This window comes from Cupressus sempervirens, chromosome 10 (assembly GCF_028749045.1).
Source record: "Cupressus sempervirens isolate cs-2001-9-10 chromosome 10, ASM2874904v1, whole genome shotgun sequence".
Lineage (NCBI taxonomy): Eukaryota > Viridiplantae > Streptophyta > Pinopsida > Cupressales > Cupressaceae > Cupressus > Cupressus sempervirens.
Genome location: NC_143127.1, coordinates 368,354,390 through 368,374,147, shown reverse-complemented (window position 1 = coordinate 368,374,147; position 19,758 = coordinate 368,354,390). Strand labels below are relative to the sequence as shown.

The window sequence follows — 19,758 nt, the reverse complement described above, 5'->3', positions numbered from 1 at the left end:
GTGTGGGGTATAATTCTTGCTTCGAAATTCTGGACTTCTGGTTTTTAATTTGATAATTTTTGTAGGAAGGCATTTTAGTGCTGTACTGATCTTCGAAAGATATAGAACGGGCCTATTTCTGACATCCCAACCGTTGGAGTTGGGAATCTAACTCGGGCTACACTTGTGTAAGCAAGTATGCACACTGCATTCTGTTTTCCACTTTATTTGAAAACCTTGTGAGAAACTTTTTTTTATCATAATTGGAAGACTCAGTTGTGGGGTTGAAAAAAGAGGTCAACAAATTATACACATCATAATCAGATTCTGTTTTCGAATTTCATCGTTTAGACCAGGTCTGCTGTGGACTTTTACGGTTATTAGTGCTGGGGTGATTTTTTCTACAATTAGGTATAATCTCTGGATCACCTGGTCACTTTGCATATAGAGCGTTTTATGTGGATTGTGAAGTTTTGGTACTATCTCTTGAGCTTGGTTATAACGTTGAAAATTAGTAAAACCTAAGGCACACAACATCTGAAGTTGAAACTTGAACAATATTATCAACGCAAAATGAAAAAGATGACTAGTATAAACAGGGATTCTGTTTCTGAGGGGCATGTTGGCTAGGCTTTGATTTCAAAAATTGACTTTTAGGTCTCCTACTCAAGAACTTTTCCTCAGTTTGGCTTCAAGCTTGGGTATCCTAGGTTTTCGTTTGAGCTCTCAGCCTTACAAGCTGAAAGTCAAAATTTAGAACTTGTATCTCATATAGATCTTACAGTAATCTAACATTTTATGTGAGATGGGCTCAATACTATGGTGACAACATGACTATAAGTGGCTACTTAGCCGATGCTACAGAGTCAGTCATTTATCCACTGGAAAACATATTTCTGTTATTACAGGTATTGTTGACTAAGCTGCCGGACTGATAGTAGAAATTTGGCTTTTTTTGGGTTTTGCCTCCCATACAATTCTCCTTTTCAATATGAAGTTTCTTCCCAATATTGAGAATTCACAGTATCTTTCCAAATTTAAGAGTTGAGAATTCACAACTGGAAAATATCTGTCAACATAGTTGTTTGATGGATCCTTGAAGTCTTCCTTACTATCTTTTCATGTGAAAGCTGACTGTAATGTAATGTATCTGTGAACCATTAGGGGTGGGTGTGTTGGATGTGTTTCCAAGGTCAAAAGTCAGAGTAATTAACATTTTACAAGCCTCGTTGACAAGTTGCTCATTCATGAACTCTCCCATTACTGATTTTTGAAATTTCTGTTTAATATATACTATATATACTATATTTTATACTTCTTCTGTACAACAGAAACCTAGCATATTTGCACTTTGATCATGTTTATGAAGTTACGACCATGTGGCAAGGTCCTCAACTATATCCAAAATTTTCTAGGTTTCGTCTCTAGTGGTAGCTTATGCCTTTTTCTTTTGTGGGGTAAGTGGTCTCATAGTCATTATTTATGGAAATGGTCTCTGTTAGCTAGAGGAAAGACACAATTTTGGCCCTATTACGTTATAAATCATGAGTAAATATTTATTAGTGATGAGCATTTGTATAACTATACATGTCAGTAATTCAAATGTCACCACAATCATGGCAAGATGACATGAGAGAGACACAATGGATTTTTCTAATTTTAAAATCTCTCATGGCTACAGGGCTTCTTTATATCACTAATGGCATTAGAAGATATCTCATCATTTCTAACTGGTGAACTACTTTATTTGCCATACGGTATAATGAAAAGCTCCATGCTTAATACCACACACAGACATATTCCTTTTCTAGGATAACATGTCTCTATTTTTAACATGATAAAAGCTTACATACAAGCTATCTGCATGATCATGATATACTGATGCATATTTTGTTAGTCCCCTCTTCAAGATATTGATTTCTTGATTAAGGTGTTCATGCTTGTGATTCTATTGGGTATTCTAAATTAACAATGAATATATGATGGAGATGACGACTTGGCAATCAATTGATTGGGACCCTAGATGTAGATGTCCTAAATCATGACAGTCAAACTCATCAACACCCTCATTCCCACTTCCACCAGTTCTTATTTAGAAGCATATTTGCAATTGTTTTGCACATATTTTAATGTCCTTTTCATTATCTTCGATATGGTCAGCCTTAAATTCTTAGATTAAATTCTAGCTGCAATTAGTCTAGGAATCAAACCTTTGGGTTGCGGTCAGACAGCACTAATGGAAAGAGAATAGAGACAGATGATTACTTCCATCTTCTCTCTACAGTAAAAAAATGGTTATAAATCTCATTTTTTTAATTTACAAAATGCTAATAATACATCTCTTCAGGTTTTGTTGTAGTTTAATTTCTATATTTCTTTTTGAAAAAGTCTACTTTATAGTCTATTTTTTATATATTTTTGCAAATATGAACTAAATAACATGCATGGTTTTAATCTTGAAATACCTTGTTAGTGTCGTTAAAATAATTGCAAGAATAGTTATCAAATCTTGCTCAAATCATTTGGGATAGAAAATTGTTGATCCAATCCATATAGTAATTTGCTTTGTAGATATTAAAATGCTATCTCTCTACAAAGCCGCATTTGAGCCAACTTGCTCTTTGTCAGCCTTCAAAATTGTATAGATTTATATGTATATTGGCTGGGGAAATACTCCTTGTGGGATGACTCTGGGATTGGCTGTCATGACTGAATGCTATCTCTTCCTTCGAATTCACGGCTTGCTCCAGTCTTCTTTGTTGGCATGCCCCATAATCAGTAAGTTGTATTTGGTATTTACTATTTATCCAATATTCAACATTTTATCAAGTTGCTTTAGGATTTCAGCATGAAGCTTCGCTTTGGACAGCCCATGTAATGTCCCCTGTTAGGGTCAGTCATGGTCGTTACTTATTTAACCAATTGTAAAGTATATAAGTCTTAAGAATATGTTCATAATAATCATTTCGATTGTCCAACTATATTATAATTTGGTGGAGGATACAGATGCTATCCAAGTTGCCTGGACACCAGCTGTGATCTCCCTCAAAGTTTACAGGTCTAGGTCCACATCTGGAAGGCTTATGGATTGCTGATCCCTACCCTATATTGGGACAAAGATCTAGTTGCTTGGAATTATACAAGCTCCTCCTTGGTAACACTTTAGTATTCCCATTTTAGCCAATTAGTAATAGGATCAAGTGTGGATATATATTTCTGATTTTGCTATAATAATTGATATTACAATCTCATTATTATAAATGATATTAATACTGCTATAGTTATACTTATTGATATATGATCAACATTTAAATATATAAATATGTATATCATATAGATATAATATATATTAGAATCATATAAGACTCTTCATTTCCTCCTCTTCTTTTTGAAGAAAGCCCATTGTATTTATATTCTCCTTCATAATCATAATCCATTCGAAAAGTCACAATCCTATATAATTAGAATTAATGTGAAAAATCACAACCCTTTTAAAAAGTCACATTCTTTCATCATTGTTACCTTTTGAAAAATCCACTTCCTTATTTTCTTCACATTCCTTCCCTCTTCTATTAATCCTTCTTTAACTCCTCTCTTTGCCTCCTCTTCTTCTTCTTTTCTTTTTCAATTGAAATTTTCTCCCTTTTATTTTTGAAGGAGTTACATCTCTTTGTTACATATCTATTTATTAATGTTTTAGCCCAGAGATTAGATAAACAGCAATAAAAGACCATAAACAAAACATAGAAGACTCTAAATATTTATCCTGGGAAAACCCTTCCTCTTGAAGGGAAAGACCCAGGCACACCAGCAAAATATCTCTTTTATTGATAATAAATAATGTTTTGAATACAATATATCAAACAATCACATAAATAGATTGTATAAGACTTTTCATCTTTCACACGAAGGTCTCTTTGAGTCCCAAAAATAAGACCCTTCATATTTCCACATATTCAACACTTCACATTCTCATATGCATGCCTCTTCGCATGATGTATGACACATATCTTTTTACATAATATTAGCTTAAATATAATCACAATTATCTCTTTCAGCTGAAGATGACCATAACGGTCATAACAAACATATTTCTATCTCACAAAATCAGAGATAAAGATCTCCATCACAGCTATAAACTTCAACACTCTTGATCTTTTATTAGATTTAGTTAATTTATATTATTATATATTAAATTATTTATTTATTTTATGTTTATTATCATTTATTTTTAAATCCTATTTAGAAAGGTAACATATTTTCTACAATATTGACTCCTGTAGCTATTTTGATTGATTGATTTATTCATTGTAATTTAATTTTAATTTTAGTGATAACAGATTATATCATATCATTGTATTTAAATTTTATATTTCATTTAATTACTATTTAATAATTTATACTATAATATTTTATTATTATTTCTTATTTTTAAATTTTAATACTAATTGTAAGATATGTTTTTATGAGGCAAGAGCCTACAACACAACGGTAAATTGTGAGCCTCTTATCAAAGAGGTCTTGGGTTTGACTCTACACAAGCTTAATAAATAATAATAGTTGATCACATCACATAATAATAATGAATCTTGGCTTCGGTCTCTTAGCGATAAAAAAAAAGATATGTTTTTACGATCATTATTTATTTAATAATATCTTATTATTTAATTTAATTTGTTTTTTTGGCAAAAATGGCAAAGCCATTATACTTTTTATTAAAAACTGCTTTGGAAAGGCTCAAGGGGGAAAAAGCAGGAAGAAACCCCTATCCTAGCAAGTACAATAAAAGATTACATAAACATGAAACACCTTGCCTCGGAAGAACAGTGAGGAACCCCGAGATGAAGTAGATCCAAATGCCTGCCCACAGAACCCAAAGACACATGAGTCTTGTCTCATACCCCATGCATTCCACCCCATTGCTTTAATGAGGTGATATGAATTCCAACTCCTTTGAATCTTTAAGAGAAGCATTATCCTTAATAAGAGTTTGTAACAACTCTTTATGTCCCCACTCCAAACACCCATAATCTAGTGAGGCTCCTCTATTAGCTAGCCAGTCAGCCACTGCATTGGCTTCCCTGTAACAATGCAAAATTTTAAATTCTTCAAATTCACATAGGAGATTGATTTCCTTAGCTAGAATGTATTGGATCTACCAACTTGTAGATTTTTTTGATGCCAGAGCAGAAGTAAAAATGTGAGAATCATCCTCAATATGAATCTTCGTTATCCCCCATTTGAAAGGCAACTCTACCCCTAATTGGAGAGCTTTGATTTTTGCAATATTATTAGAGCCATCCGGGATCTTGCTACATCCTCTATGAAAGATACCACGACCTCGTAACACATACCCTGCCCCTGAGATACCTGGATTACCCTTGGAAGCCCCATTGAAATTTAATTTTATGAACTGATCATCTAGGGGTTCCCATTTGACATCTTTCCTGACCTCTGATTTAGACTTGTTTCCCTCAAGAACTCCCTTGAAAGGGATAGTAATTTGACGCCATTCATTTAAAATTATGTTGTCTTGAGAAGAGAATGTGGAAGAGAGGGATTTGGATCTACGTGTGTATGCGTTTACCGTCTCTGAAATTGACTTCTCCAAGATGACACATACTTGATTTGCTGAATTTGTTTCTTTTTGAAAAACTCTCTTATTCCTCTCCCACCATATGCACCAAACAACTGCTGCTGGAATAACCTCCAGATTGCTGCAAAAAAAGAACCTAAATGCAAAAGGGGCCACTGCTGTAATACTTGGGTGAGAAAGGGAGGTAAAGGGCCATGCCAACTCAGCTTTCCACAAACCCAATACCAGAGTTGTTGTGCAAAATCACAAGAAACCATCACATGATTTACATCTTCCTGCACTTGACCAGACATGACACAATGGAATTTATCTGCAATTCCTAATCTAAATAGACGATCACTTGTAAGAATTCTATTTCGTAAAGCCAACCATAGGAAGGAACCTGCCTTTGGTAAAATTGCTGAATGCCAACAGAAGTGATAAATGTGATTCTGGGAGCCCTTATTGTTCTCTGTTGTAGACATATATCCCTCTTTAACTGAATATTTGCCACTTACTGCTTTAGTCCAGATTAGTTTATCCTCTTCATTATTTATTATTATCAGTCTTTGATCAAGAATTCCTAGAAGAGAATCCTTCTGATCTTGTGGTAAATTTAGAGAGGATAAATCTTTCCAACTTGTTTTCGTTACCCCTCCAAACTACTCCACATGAATATAATCTTTAAACTTTCCCCCCCACATATTCTCGAGAACTAACCGAGTGTTTGGTAAGATTCCCGAATAGGAAGAAGTAGGAGGGAACCCATTCCAAGAGTCATCCCAAGGACTTACCCTGTTTCCTGAATTGACCATCCATGATAGGTGTGGAAGAATAACTTGTCTACAAGAAACCAAGAAGTTCCACAGTGAAGAACCCAAAGCTGGGCTTTTCATTGTGAAGATCCTAGACGGATCGTAACAATCTAGATACTTAATTCTGATTATCCTAGCTCATAGCACTTTTGGATTCTCATAAAACTTCCATGATAATTTTGCACCAAGGCTAATGTTTCTTTCAAATAGACTATGTAGACCAGCTCCCCTTGTGTCCTTTGGTAAACAAATTTTATCCCATGAGATGAGAGGAATTTTAGGCTTATCATTTAGATTACCTTTCCATAATAAATCTTTCAGACATTTTCTAATTTTTCCCAGCACAACTCTCGGGGCCGTAAGAACTGACATTATATAGTTTTGGAAGTGAGGATAAGACTGATTTTACCAATAGAATTTTACCTACAAGAGTTAGCCATCTTACTTTCCACGAAGCAATTCTGTCCCTAATGGATTTTAAAATGTTATCCCAAAAAAACTGCTTTGCAGGCGCCTTGAAAGAAAGGAATCCCCAAATATTTACTTGGCATTTCTTCAACTGAGAATCAAGATGTTTTTTGATTGCTGATTGAACTTTGAGGGGTGTGTTAAAGAAAAATATCTTTGATTTTGCAATATTTAACTTCTGCCCTGAAACTGAACAATACTTGTCCAAGGATTCCCTGAGATTACTAATACCAAAAAGTAGCGAATCATTAGCAAACAAAGTATGAGAAATCTTCAGATCTGTTTGATGAATTGATATTCCAGCCCATTGACCCAGATTGTTCTTATGAGAAATTAATCCACTAAGGTCTTCAGCCATCATGGTTAATAAGAAGGGGGAAAGAGAGTCCCCTTGTTTGATTCCTTGTGAGGAGGAAAAGAAACCGCATGGAGATCCATTTACAAGAACTGAGAATCTAGCACCTTTGACACATGAAAGAATCCATTTAATCCATTTTCTGCTAAATCCAAACTTCTGTAACACCAAGTATAGAAAGGACCAATTAACTTTGTTGTAGGCTTTCATCATGTCTATCTTGAGAACCATAGCCTCCAATCCGTCCACTTTAATCGAATGCAACACCTCATGCGCGATTAGAGCACCTTCCACTGTGTCTTTACCTGGATCGAAACCCCCCTTTTGTTCAGAGATAATTTTAGGAATAATTTTCCCCAACCGAATAGCAATTGATTTTGTGATAATTTTATAAATAGTATTACGTAGGGAGATTGGCCTGAAGTCTGCAAATGTAGATGGCTGAGAGCACTTGGGAATAACGGTAAGAAATGTATTATTGTACTGCCTTAACATGCATGCATGCTTCCTCGATTCCGCTGCAGCCTTTAGAACATCTTCCCCCACAAAATCCCAGCATTTTTGAAAAAATAAAGGGGTTAGCCCATCAGGGCCTGGGGCTTTGTCAGCCGCCATGGGGAAGACTGAGCTCCTAATCTCTTCCAGTGTAAAGGGATGCATGAGAAGAGAGTTATCTTCCTTTGAAACTAAACTCGGGATGTAATTTAGACAATCTAATTGGGATGGACAAGGCTCAATATCTTCTTTCTTACTCAATAGGTTCTGAAAAGAATGGATAGCTTTCATTTGGATATCCTTTTCAGTACTAAGAATATTCCCTTCCGAATCCTTGATTTGGAAAATGCTGTTTTTATTTCTTTTAATCTTTGCCGAAGCATGAAAGAAACTAGTATTTCTATCACCCTCGTTAAGCCACCGCTCTCTTGAATGTTGTCTCCAGTATGCCTCTTCCCAACAAGATTTCCTCCTTGCAAGACCCTCTGAATCTCGTACACTTCCTGAATAAGACCATATTGTAGCACATATTCATTCCATTCTTCTACCTGGTTCTGTAATTTTTTTTTTACTGTGAAAATATCTCCAAAGCTGACATGGTTCCATTCCTTGATTTTTGCTTTTGTAAAACCTAGCTTTTTAGACAACTGGAACATTCGAGATCCCTTCACATATTGGCATTCTGACCCCCATTGCTTAAGCAATGCCAAAAATTCTTTATCCCTGAACCACATTCGTTCCAGCTTAAAGTATGGTCTTGGTCTAAAAACATTAGGTTCCATCTCAATTTCCAGAGCCACAGCAAAATGATCTGAGCCAGTAAGGGAAAGGATGTTGGATAAACAACCCTCCTGCTCCAAGATCCAGTGTGAATTCAGCATAAATTTATTGAGTCTTGCACCTACAATTTGAGCCCCTTTTCTTTTGTTTGTCCAAGTAATTTTACTGTTGTTCGGAACACAATCTACTAATGCATTTCCTTCCATGAAATTTCTGAAGTCTTCTGTAACTTTAAAGGAGGGGCCAGATCCTCCCACCTTATCTACTTCTCCCAATGTTGCATTAAAATCCCCACCCAGGATTACTTTAGATCTTGAGCCTTCTAATTTTGATAAAATTGTTGACAGCAGTCCCCATAATCTCTGTTTGCTGAGAATCGAAACAGGACGATACACATTTAAAAGAAAAAAGGAGAGAGCAAACACTGATACCTCAACCAGCAACCAATTCACATTTGAATTTACTATCTTACACTTATGAGGTCTCCATAGGATAGCCAAGCCTCTGGAGGCACCAATGGATGGAACATGAAGGGAGAGGCCCAACCCTTCCATAAGCCAAACAATTTATCCCCATTCTCCTTAGACAATTTAGTTTCTTGCAAAAGGGCTATGTCTGCACCGCTTACCAAGATTTGGTCTTTGATAAGACGGGCTTTCTTAGAGGCATTAATACCTCTAAAATTCCAGGATATGGTTTTCATTCTTCCCTCGGAGAGCAATTCTCTCTCCTTCCCTGCTTTACTTGTTTGGCTATTGAAGTGATAGCCTCATCCTTAGATTTCCAAGAAGAATTACCAAAAGATAGTGTAAGTTGAACCCCTGCAGCCACTTCTTCTTTTGTTTTCCTGCCCTTAGGAGGACGACCTCTGGGTCTCTTAGATACCGAACAGATCTTGATACAAGACATGTCCGCATCTGACTGTAAAATGGAGCATGTCTTCAGCTCTGATGGTTCAACATCAATCTTCTGACCTGCTGCAACCTCCGATAGTTCAACATCAATCTTCTGACCTGCTTCGACTAACTTCTGCTCCTCTTTCTGAATACCCATAATATTATCATAGTCTGCTTCCTCTTCTCTAGCAATACTGTCAAACATTTTATCTGCTACATCAAATATCAGATTATCGACAAGTCCTTCCAAATCTGCTTCAGTCATACCATGCGCTCTTAAATCTTCAATGAAAACTTCACTCCTTTGATCTTGCATCTCATTTTCTTTCTTTCCTTCCTTACCTACAGACCCATACGTAAATGTTGATGGGCACCTTAAAATGGGGACATGACAGTCCAATATTATTACACCTACTGAACATCCCATTTCACTATGGTATATTACATTTTTATACACACATGCACACACACATACTTGTTGATTATATTTGAGTACCAGAGGAAAGGATATGTTTGATTTTTTACTTGAATATTGTTTTTAGTTGGGTTGGCTTTAGGTTTTTAACCTGGTAACTATGGTCTGAATTGGCCTTGATAATCTCCTGCCAGGTCATTATGGATGAAATGGCATTCTATTATAACTTTCAAGTGATACATGTTGATGTTTTGAGTGTAATCAAGAATTTGTCTGAAATATTATATTGAAATTTGAACTATTTTTTTATCAAAACACTGAGTATCTCTGGGGTATCCCATTTTGTGAAATGCTTGAAAAGCCAAGGGAACACATCCCGGGGGTACACTACAATGCAGACATACATACATGTCTATGTATTACACTTAATGCTCATAGCTATGGATTATGAGATCATGCAAATTTGAAATATAATTGTATAGGTTCACAAATTTGAAATAGAAAAATTGAGTTGCTTGGATTTTGCCATTTTTGGTTAGCTTGGTAGGAAAGGGTTTGGAGTTTTTGGTATGATACTGTTCTGAATCTCTGGACTGAGATATTTTCATGTTAAATTTTATTTTCTCCACAGCTTTGGATGTCGTGATTGCAATGTTCAAAAACACCTTTCAATCTGGCTTTCTTTCAATACTTTACAGCCTTGGGTAAGCTGATTCCTAATAATATAATATTGACATGTCTTTTATTCATTCGGTAGTAGTTTTAATTTGTGGTTGATTTAATAGTGCCTGTGGCTTCCTTGTCTTCTTGTTGTAATAGTATGTTTATGGCTTTTCTGTGCTTTTGCAACAGGAGCAAACCTTTGCAAATATGGGACAAAGAGGGTGAGTGTTACTAAGAGTTTTACTGCATTATTTAATCATATTTTAAATGTTTTTTTAATCTGACTTTCAAAATAATTTTTGTTACCAGCATTTTAATTCCCGTTAATGTTACTGTCTTACATTTCTGTAGTATATTACAGTTTTAATAGTACCTTTCAATTCAACATTGCTCTTGATTCTGGTTTCCACACCAAAATTAATGTTGAGTAACATGGATTGTTTTCTGCAAATGTACAAACATTGCCAATGTGATTGATGTCTTCCAAATGCAGATTTGAAGACTCATAAATATGCAAGGAGGAGACATGTCTCATGAAGAGATGTCTCAATAGTTAATCATCATTAGTTAATATATTAATTATATAAATAACCATATGTATAACTCATCTTTAAGCATATATGTAATATTAATATGTTAACCATATATATAATATATTATTATATTATTTATAATAATATATAATGTATAATAAATATAATATATATTATATTACATAAATAATATATTATATATATAAGATATTTATCTTAAAGATGATTTACCATCAACAAGGTATCTCATAATAAAATCAATCCGACAGAAGCTACAACCTTAACACTCCCTCTTAGCTAGGGAGGATTTATAGAACACATTATTCTATCACGAATAAGAAGAGATATCATCTCAGTATGATATTCAATTCACTATGAGGCTAAATTTCTCACCTTTCATAGCACACAATTGAAGCAATTTCCATAACCTTAAAAAACACCACCTTAAATGTGGTCTATAGTAGTAACTATGGTGTTTGGCAAGATCCGACCCAAGGAACCATAACAAGTTGGTTATCATGATGTCCGGCAAAATCCGGCTCAAAGAACCATGATTTATAAGATCACCACCTTACAATGGTTACCTTTTGTCTGTTCGTTATCATGATTTCTAGCACTGTGGGACAACAATTTAATGAAATTTGTCATGATAACAGGTCTACCATTTATAAGATCGTCATCTCAAAATGGTTACCTTCTGTTTATATATGTCAATGAAAGATCGTCACCTTTCATTACATAGCATACGTGAAATAGTAACCACCATGAATCTAGTCAGAGGGTGGTACAAAGGTTTTCACCTCAATTCTATTTCATAGAGAAGAATACATTACAATAAATTTTACTTATAACTTCTCCTAATAGAGAAGATATCATTGACAAAGGATTGCACATCAAATTTTTTCCCATTGAACAATGATCCTGGGAAGTCAGGTCCTCTAGTTACTCCCTTAGAGCTCTCTTTGCCAAAAGGATGCTTGCCAAACTCCCTCTGAATCTGATATCAATCTTCTGACTTTCTAGTGACATGTTGTAACTTCCTCATGATGTATACATGGGTAGGCCCATTTAAAATCATGCAGTCATACCATGTATTTTTAGACTCCCTCTGAATATTAACCTTCTGAACTATTATATTGTCTTTGAGAAGTGTCAGACTCCCTCGTAATGTAGAAGGATACTCATAATCTCAATCATTAAAGGTATTCACTTCAAGATCCCCACTTTATCCTGATCATCAAATGACTAATGAATTTTTGTCTGCACAATATTTGGTAGCATGTGTAAAGTACTAACCTTCATTTCTTGCAAGAATTTCCTCAACCATAAAAGAAAAAAGATCAAGGCAAATGATTTTTTACAACATATCTAGAAATAAAATTTAAGAGAGAATACAATGAGTAGATAAATGTAATACTCAAAGACAACAAATACATATCTCTAGATGAATGGAACATCTTTCTTTTAAAGATTATTCAAGTGAGAATACAACATTGTTTATCATTTACCCCCCACAATGTGAAGTTCCCACTTTTATATTGTCGAACAATTTTGTATCAATTATGAAAACTTATTTCTAAGTTTCAACTTGTTCTTGTCGTCCATAGAAGGTTCAAACATTCATTTAGCTTAACAATAGAAGCGAACATGTCCTTCCAAATACATGTTGCTTCTGTTTTAAGTATCAATTCGACTTTTATTTTATGTCTACCATCATTAGATATGTATGCTTGGGATGCTTGCATTGCACCATTTCAGGATTACAAATAGCGGCCATTAATTTGGAACTTGATAATAATGTTAAAAATCTTTGTGATCAACATCGCCCGGACATGGAAAATGGGATTGTTGCACTCTCTCTCTCTCTCTCTCTATATATATATATATACATATATATATATATATATATATATATATATATATATATATATATATATACATATATATATATATATATATATATACATATATATATATATATATATATATATGCTATGATTCTCTTCACTGTGAGAGTGGGAAAAGATGTGATAGTCTTATGTTATGTTCTTGTCTCCAGTGTTGACTTTTCTCTACAAAGCATTCCTTACCAAATCATTGTTCTTATTCACTGTTAGAGATTGGGCCGCTGCTCTAATAATTAACATATGTTTAATCATTGGTATACCGCTTTGAAAGGAATGGGCTCCTGTAACACACATACACACACACATATATAAGTGCATGAAGACACGATGTAGACACAGAGCATATACATGTTAGAAGTTTTGGTTGATTCCTTTCTACAATTTGAAGTAAGCCAAGGTCAAGGAGATGTTTCACAAAATTTATTTCTTCATGATTTTCTAAACCATACACTCAAAGTTTAGATTGTTGTCCTTGCTACTAAAATTGGAGGTGACCAGCTCCTTGGTAGATAGACCTGCATTATATGTTAGTAATCCAACAAGAAAACATGTATGAGAAATTATTGGTAAAAATGAAATATAAGATTCTAATTCCCAATTTAAGCCTTTTCTTAAGGAGAGGTTGTGATTAGATGCTTAGCTCCTAGGGGAGTGCCTCCTGGGGCTCTAATTAATAGAACAACTCTTGACTAAGCACCATCTCCTCACATTACTTCCTCTTATTAAGACCTTGTGGATAATCAATCTTGATGTATCCATCCTTCATAGGAGAGAGTTCTTTCTCATCCTAGGCCTTATGATTACCCGCTTTGGGTGTATCCATCCTTGCATATGCTTTTTCCTCCTTAATAGTATATACTGGTTTCTCTAGAGAATACTTGATTCCCTGCCTTTCTTCCTTAAGAATATTCATTTATAGAATATCTTGCGAAGTCCTTCAGAGAGGTTATCTCTTTGCCTTAATTCCCTCTAGGAATCATAATGCATTATTGTCATCTTATTAGTGGCTACTTGGAGTAGTCTATTTCTTCTTTTTCTTGATCTCAACATATTGAATATTCTCATAGAATTTATCATTAACTGTAAGAAATCACTAAATCAGTTATTGCTCTTATATGTTTTGGTTGTATTGTTTTCAAATCCCATCTGATTATATTGCTGAATTATCAATTCCTCTTACTTGAATTCTTCCTTTGATCACTCATTGCTATTGATGTTCTTTCTTTTGTATATTCTGTCAGATATGTTTATGTCTTCAGATGGATGCTAGCTGATCAAGGTTGTATGAATTAAGTGACGATGGTCCTCAAATTATTATTATTTGTCGAAGGGCTAATGTTGTACTTTTTTCCACAAATCTTCTGCAAGTTCTTGTATAATTTAATCATGGGCTCCCATAAAGTATCCTCAATCATTCCACCATTTTTCATAAACTTCACTTTTGATAACAATTATTATTTATGCTTCACCCTTCAGGATGGCAGGATAATGCTCTGATACCACTATAATGTGCCCGATCTGGTCTTATGGACTTTGGGACAGATTCCACAATTATTGGGTCTGATATGTATAGTAGAATGTATCTGCGATACATACTTGCATGTAAACGATATCTGAATATACTGATATATTTATAATGTAAATATGTTGAGGATGTTATGAATTGCTTTTGTATTTGGAAGATTAAGTATATTGATACCGATATACGTTGATAAGTGGTTGTCTCTTTAATCTCAGGAAATTAATTCAACAATCTTCTACTACTCTGCCAATTGCTTATCAGATTCGTGCCTTAGATCTACAGCGATCTGCTACTGCTCCCTCTCTATCTACCTCTGTATATATTTGTTCTTGGCTGATATGTGCAATGTCCCCATGGCTTGGGTTGGATAATAAGGCTGTAACCTTTAGTGATCTCTGAGATTTGCAATCATATATCCTTTAAATATATTCAATTCTTTGTCTTTATGGGATATGTAATGAATATTGTTTTCTCTTTCACTTAAGATAATGGTTCAACGATTGGGGCGGTTCAACGATTGGGGCCTGATATTTATAAGGATTATAATTGATACTTGTTGCTCTTATTTTTGGTAGACATGGAAAGTCAAATAGCTGGCGGTGTATTTGAATGCTGATTCCCTCTCTAGTTCGCTGATTGTATGTAACATTTTCGATGATTCCCTCCTTCCTTCACCTCCTGGCTGTTAAGAATATATAGATGCTGAGGGAAAGGTCACGACTTTTCTCTGAGTCACTTGTTACTGATTATCATTATTAAATGTTAATTTATTCTTTCATATATGAAATAATATTTACTAAAAATTTGTTAATATTTATTATATATAATTGTTAAGGTTGTAGCATCTGTTGGATTGATTTTATCATGAGATACCTTGTTGATGGTAAAACATCTTTAAGATAAATATCTTATATATAAAATATACATTATATATGTAATATAATATATATTATATATTATACATTATATATTATTATATTATTATATAATAATATAATAATATATTACATATATGGTTAATATATCAATATTACATATATACTTAAAGATGAGTTATACATATAGTTATTTATTAACTAATGATGATTAACTATAGAGACATGTCTCCTTCTCTCATATTTATGAGTCTTCAAATCTGCATTTGGAAGATATCAATCACTTTGGCAATATTACTACATTTGCAGAAACGATCTTAGAAAAACAACAATAATAGGTTTTTACTAAAAAATTTCATTTATCAAATATATATTGAATTGTAAATTTTGTATTATAAACAATGTTATTATTTTAATATATCAATCTATAATATCAATGATATTTGATATACTATTATTAATATATATTCTATTGACCATTGATATTTATTTATTGTTGACTCTAATATATTAATGTCTTTATTGCATTATAATATATTCTATTATATTATACTTTATATATTTATTTTATTATTATTTTGTTATTAGTTATTATTTAATTCTATTGGAGGAAAATCGGGGACATGACAGCTATATTTCATCAAAAAGCTGAAATAGGAACATGGCATACATAGAACCAATAACAAATTGAAAATGGTAAATTACCAGGATATTTTAATATAGTAATATTATTGCAGTGAACTAAAATTGACCACTCACATTTTGTCAATTTATCCTTAATTCATCCTATTTATGACCTCTCTATTAATTAAAAATTATTTTTATTTTCTAATTAATAAATAATTATCCTGACCTTCATCCTAATCTACTTCTATCATGCTTAAGTCCTAACCTAAGGTAAATAATTAATCTAATTATTTACCCTCATCCTTATCCCCTTCCTCCCAAAATTAAATAAAAAAACCTCCTTAGATATTTCATCCTTCATAACTTTTTATTGTTTCCTATTCTTCACCTAATTCTTCTCCAATCTTCTATACATGCAACTTCTTCCATCAAATCATGCACTCAACCTTGTACTATGTCACATGACATCTAGGCATGGTACCCTCTAGGAATTTTTAATTCCTTTATTCTTGTCACTCTCTCGCCTTTGGAGTGAGGACAAAATTTGTCTTAGTGGAAAAATCTCCTTCCACACTCCAAAGTATCATCTCCTTCTCACTCACCTTATAGTGTAACTTTGGATCATGAATCATCCCATGAGATGAGAGAACCAAATCATTCTCCATCCTATATCTCCCTTTCCTAATCTTGACCATCCATTCAAATTTAACACCTATCTACACATCTTACTCCTAGCCTCTCTCTCTCTCTCTCTCTCTCACCCACACACACACACACGCGCACACACACACACACACACACATTTGCAACCAAGTGCCGTTATGTTGTTGAAATCATGAGTCAATCACTTCAAATTGATCAAATGGGCTAGTCCTACTCAATGTGAGGTTTGACATCATTGTATTTCGTTAAGTTCTATGTTTGTTTGAATCTCTCTTACCTGATCTAAATGTCTTCTGTTCGTTTGGGTTTTATTGCAATGCCCACTCATATTGACAATACAAGTGCATGAAAGCCCTCACCACTTTGAGAAGATCATGGCCAAAAAATTAAGATTTTAAGTACAAATACAAGTTCAAGTCATGACAATGAAAAGATTACCAAGAGTATGGAGTAGAACTTGAGTTGAAGGTTTGAGAAATGTTGAGTAGCAAGAGATATTTTCTTACCACCCAAAAATGATTATGTCAAGATAAGCATGCTGAGGTGGTGCCCACTTGTCATCAACCAATAAGTGAATACCAACTACAAGTGTACGAGCTCATCTAATTAGGCTATGTTGAGTGGACACATTTGGAGAAATCGTTGCTATGATACTGCCAAATTGTTCTTATTTCCTCATTGGTCTAAATGGCCAATTGCTTGTTTCATTTTGGAGTATTACAAGCTTATTACTACGCTTTTGGGTCAGATCGTGTGAGAGCTTTTTTGCATCAACAATTTGGATCATACGCAATTTGACTGAGAAGCACAGTAGTAAATATGGATTGTGGAAACCTACTATCATTAGTATTGCATGTTTTTTACATTTTCCCATTTAGAGTAGGATTTCATTTTATGTTGAGTAGAAGTAGTTCAGTTAAATGAAAGCAATTGTGAATTAATCTTTGTGAGACTCACCTAATATATACCACTAGCTGCTTGCTAATTGTAAGTTTGCCTTGTGTTATAAACTAAAAACTTAATGAGCTTTACTTTGATTATTGCTTGCCCATTGATATGCATCCTTTGATGGTATTAATGTAATGGCAATAGTTTGAAAATCTTACATTTACCTTTGGACATCACACTAACTTGGTTGATGTTGATGGTTAAACTAAGTCTAGTAGAGTCACAAAGACATTCCTAGTCTCTTGCATTTTAGGAGTAGAATAGCCTTCTAAAGCTTTTATCCCTTTGCAGTTTGTTTAGTTGGAAATAGTTGAAGTAGTTGACATCTATTGATTGAACAACACAAGTCCCTTTGCGATGCCCAGCATATCACAACATTACAACAGGGTTAATTCCACAATAAGAAGGAACCTTAGTGTTGTCTCATTTGATCACACAATGCACATTCATTCTTTAGCATATGAGCTTCCTTATTCAAGAAAAAATTGGGGATTGGGTGTTTCATTGGAATACTGAGTGTTTGACATGGTGAAGTGGTTAAGTGCGTGTGGGCTTCTTGGGCACCATCATCTTGTGAGGTTTACACACCATCGTCCCATTGCAAATCTTTATTCTTTAGTAGTAGCAGTAGTGGTCCTAGTTGGCCTCGGTAGAAAATTTCAAAGTTTCTCTTAGGTAGTGAGATGAGTTTGAGCAATTTTTGCCCATGTTAGAGCCAAATCAGTTGATCTCTTAAACAAGAAATTAGTTTTTAGTCAAGGAATAAGGAGTATCGAGGTAAGATGGAATCCAAGGAGTAAAATGGAGAACAAAGAAACATGAATGGACAAGTCTACAAGCAAAGAGGAAATATCATCAACTTGAGTTCTCTTTAAGGAATCCAAGTCCACTTGGACCAAATAGAACAATACAGGTGCATGAAAGGTCTCATCACTTCGAGAAGATCATGGCCAATAAATGAAGATTTTCAGTACAAATACAAGTTCAAGTTATGACAATGAAAAGTTTACCAAGAGGATGGAGTAGAACTTGAGTTGAAGGCTTGAGAAATGTTGAGTAGCAAGAGATATTTTCTCACCACCCAAAAATGATTATGTCAAGATAAGCATGCTGAGGTGGCACCCATTCGTCGTCAACCAATAAGTGAGTCCCAACTACAAGTGTATGAGCTCATCTAATTAGGCTATGTTGAGTGGACACATTTGTAGAAATTGTTGCTATGATATTGCCAAATTGTTCTTAATTCCTCGTTGGTCTAAATGGTCAGTTGCTTTTTTCATTTTGGTGTATTGCATGTTTATTGCTATGCTTCTGGGTCAGATTGTGTGAGAGCTTTTTTGCATCAATGTTTTAGATCATACTCCATGATTTCATCTTGATGATGGATCATAGAGTATAATCCAAAATGTTGATGCAAAAAAGCTCACAGTGAAGTATGGATTGTGGAAACCTACAATCATTAGTATTGCATGTTTTTTACATTTTCCCATTTAGAGTAGGATTTCATTTTATGTTGAGTAAAAGTAGTTCAGTTGAATGAAAGCAATTGTGAATCAATCTTTGTGAGACTTGTCTAATCCATACCACTAGCTGCTTGCTGATTGGAAGTTTGCCTTCTGTTGTAAACTAGAAACTTAATGAGCTTTACTTTGATTATTGCTTGCCCATTGATATGCATCCTTTGATGGTATTAATATAATGGTAATAGTTTGAACATCTTACATTTACCTTTAGAGATCGCACGAGCTTGGTTGATGTCAATGGTTAAACTAAGTCTAGTAGAGTCACGAAGACATTCCTAGTCTCTTGCATTTTAGAATTAGAATCGCTTTCTAAAGCTTTTATCCCTTTGCAGTTTGTTTAGTTGGAAATAGTTGAAGTAGTTGACATCTATTGATTGAACAACATAAGTCCCTTTGTGATACCTAGCATATCACAACATTATAATAGGGTTACGTCCACAATAAGAAGGAACCTTAGGGTTGTCTCATTTGATCACATAGTGCATATACATTCTTTAGTATATGAGCTTCCTTATTCAAGAGAAAATTGGGGATTGGGTGTTTCATTTGGAATACTGATTGTTTGACATGTTGAAGTGGTGAAAAAAATCTCGCATCAACATGACACAATTACTATGTCATTCGTGTCTCTAACCAATTTTCTTCTTACCTTTGTCTTCTACCAATTTATAGATTCCTTGTCCTAGGAAAGTTCAACAATTCTGGTAAAAGAGGGCTAG

At 34.1% G+C, this 19,758-nt stretch overlaps 1 protein-coding gene across 3 annotated transcripts in view; it reads left to right on the top strand.

Moving 5' to 3' along the window:
- Nucleotides 1–19,758, top strand: part of BUG22 (cilia/flagella-associated protein) — a 98,591-nt gene that overhangs the window by 328 nt on the left and 78,505 nt on the right. Inside the window, exons 2-4 of one of the 3 annotated variants that reach the window (XM_089804294.1) lie at nucleotides 70–175; nucleotides 10,410–10,482; nucleotides 10,631–10,662. In XM_089804294.1, coding sequence (XP_089660420.1) covers nucleotides 10,430–10,482; nucleotides 10,631–10,662 — 85 coding nt within the window. In that variant the 5' untranslated portion in view covers nucleotides 70–175; nucleotides 10,410–10,429. Of the gene's footprint in view, nucleotides 1–65; nucleotides 176–10,409; nucleotides 10,483–10,630; nucleotides 10,663–19,758 lie in introns of all 3 variants that reach the window. The other 2 variants (XM_089804293.1, XM_089804292.1) reach the window with 2 other exon arrangements.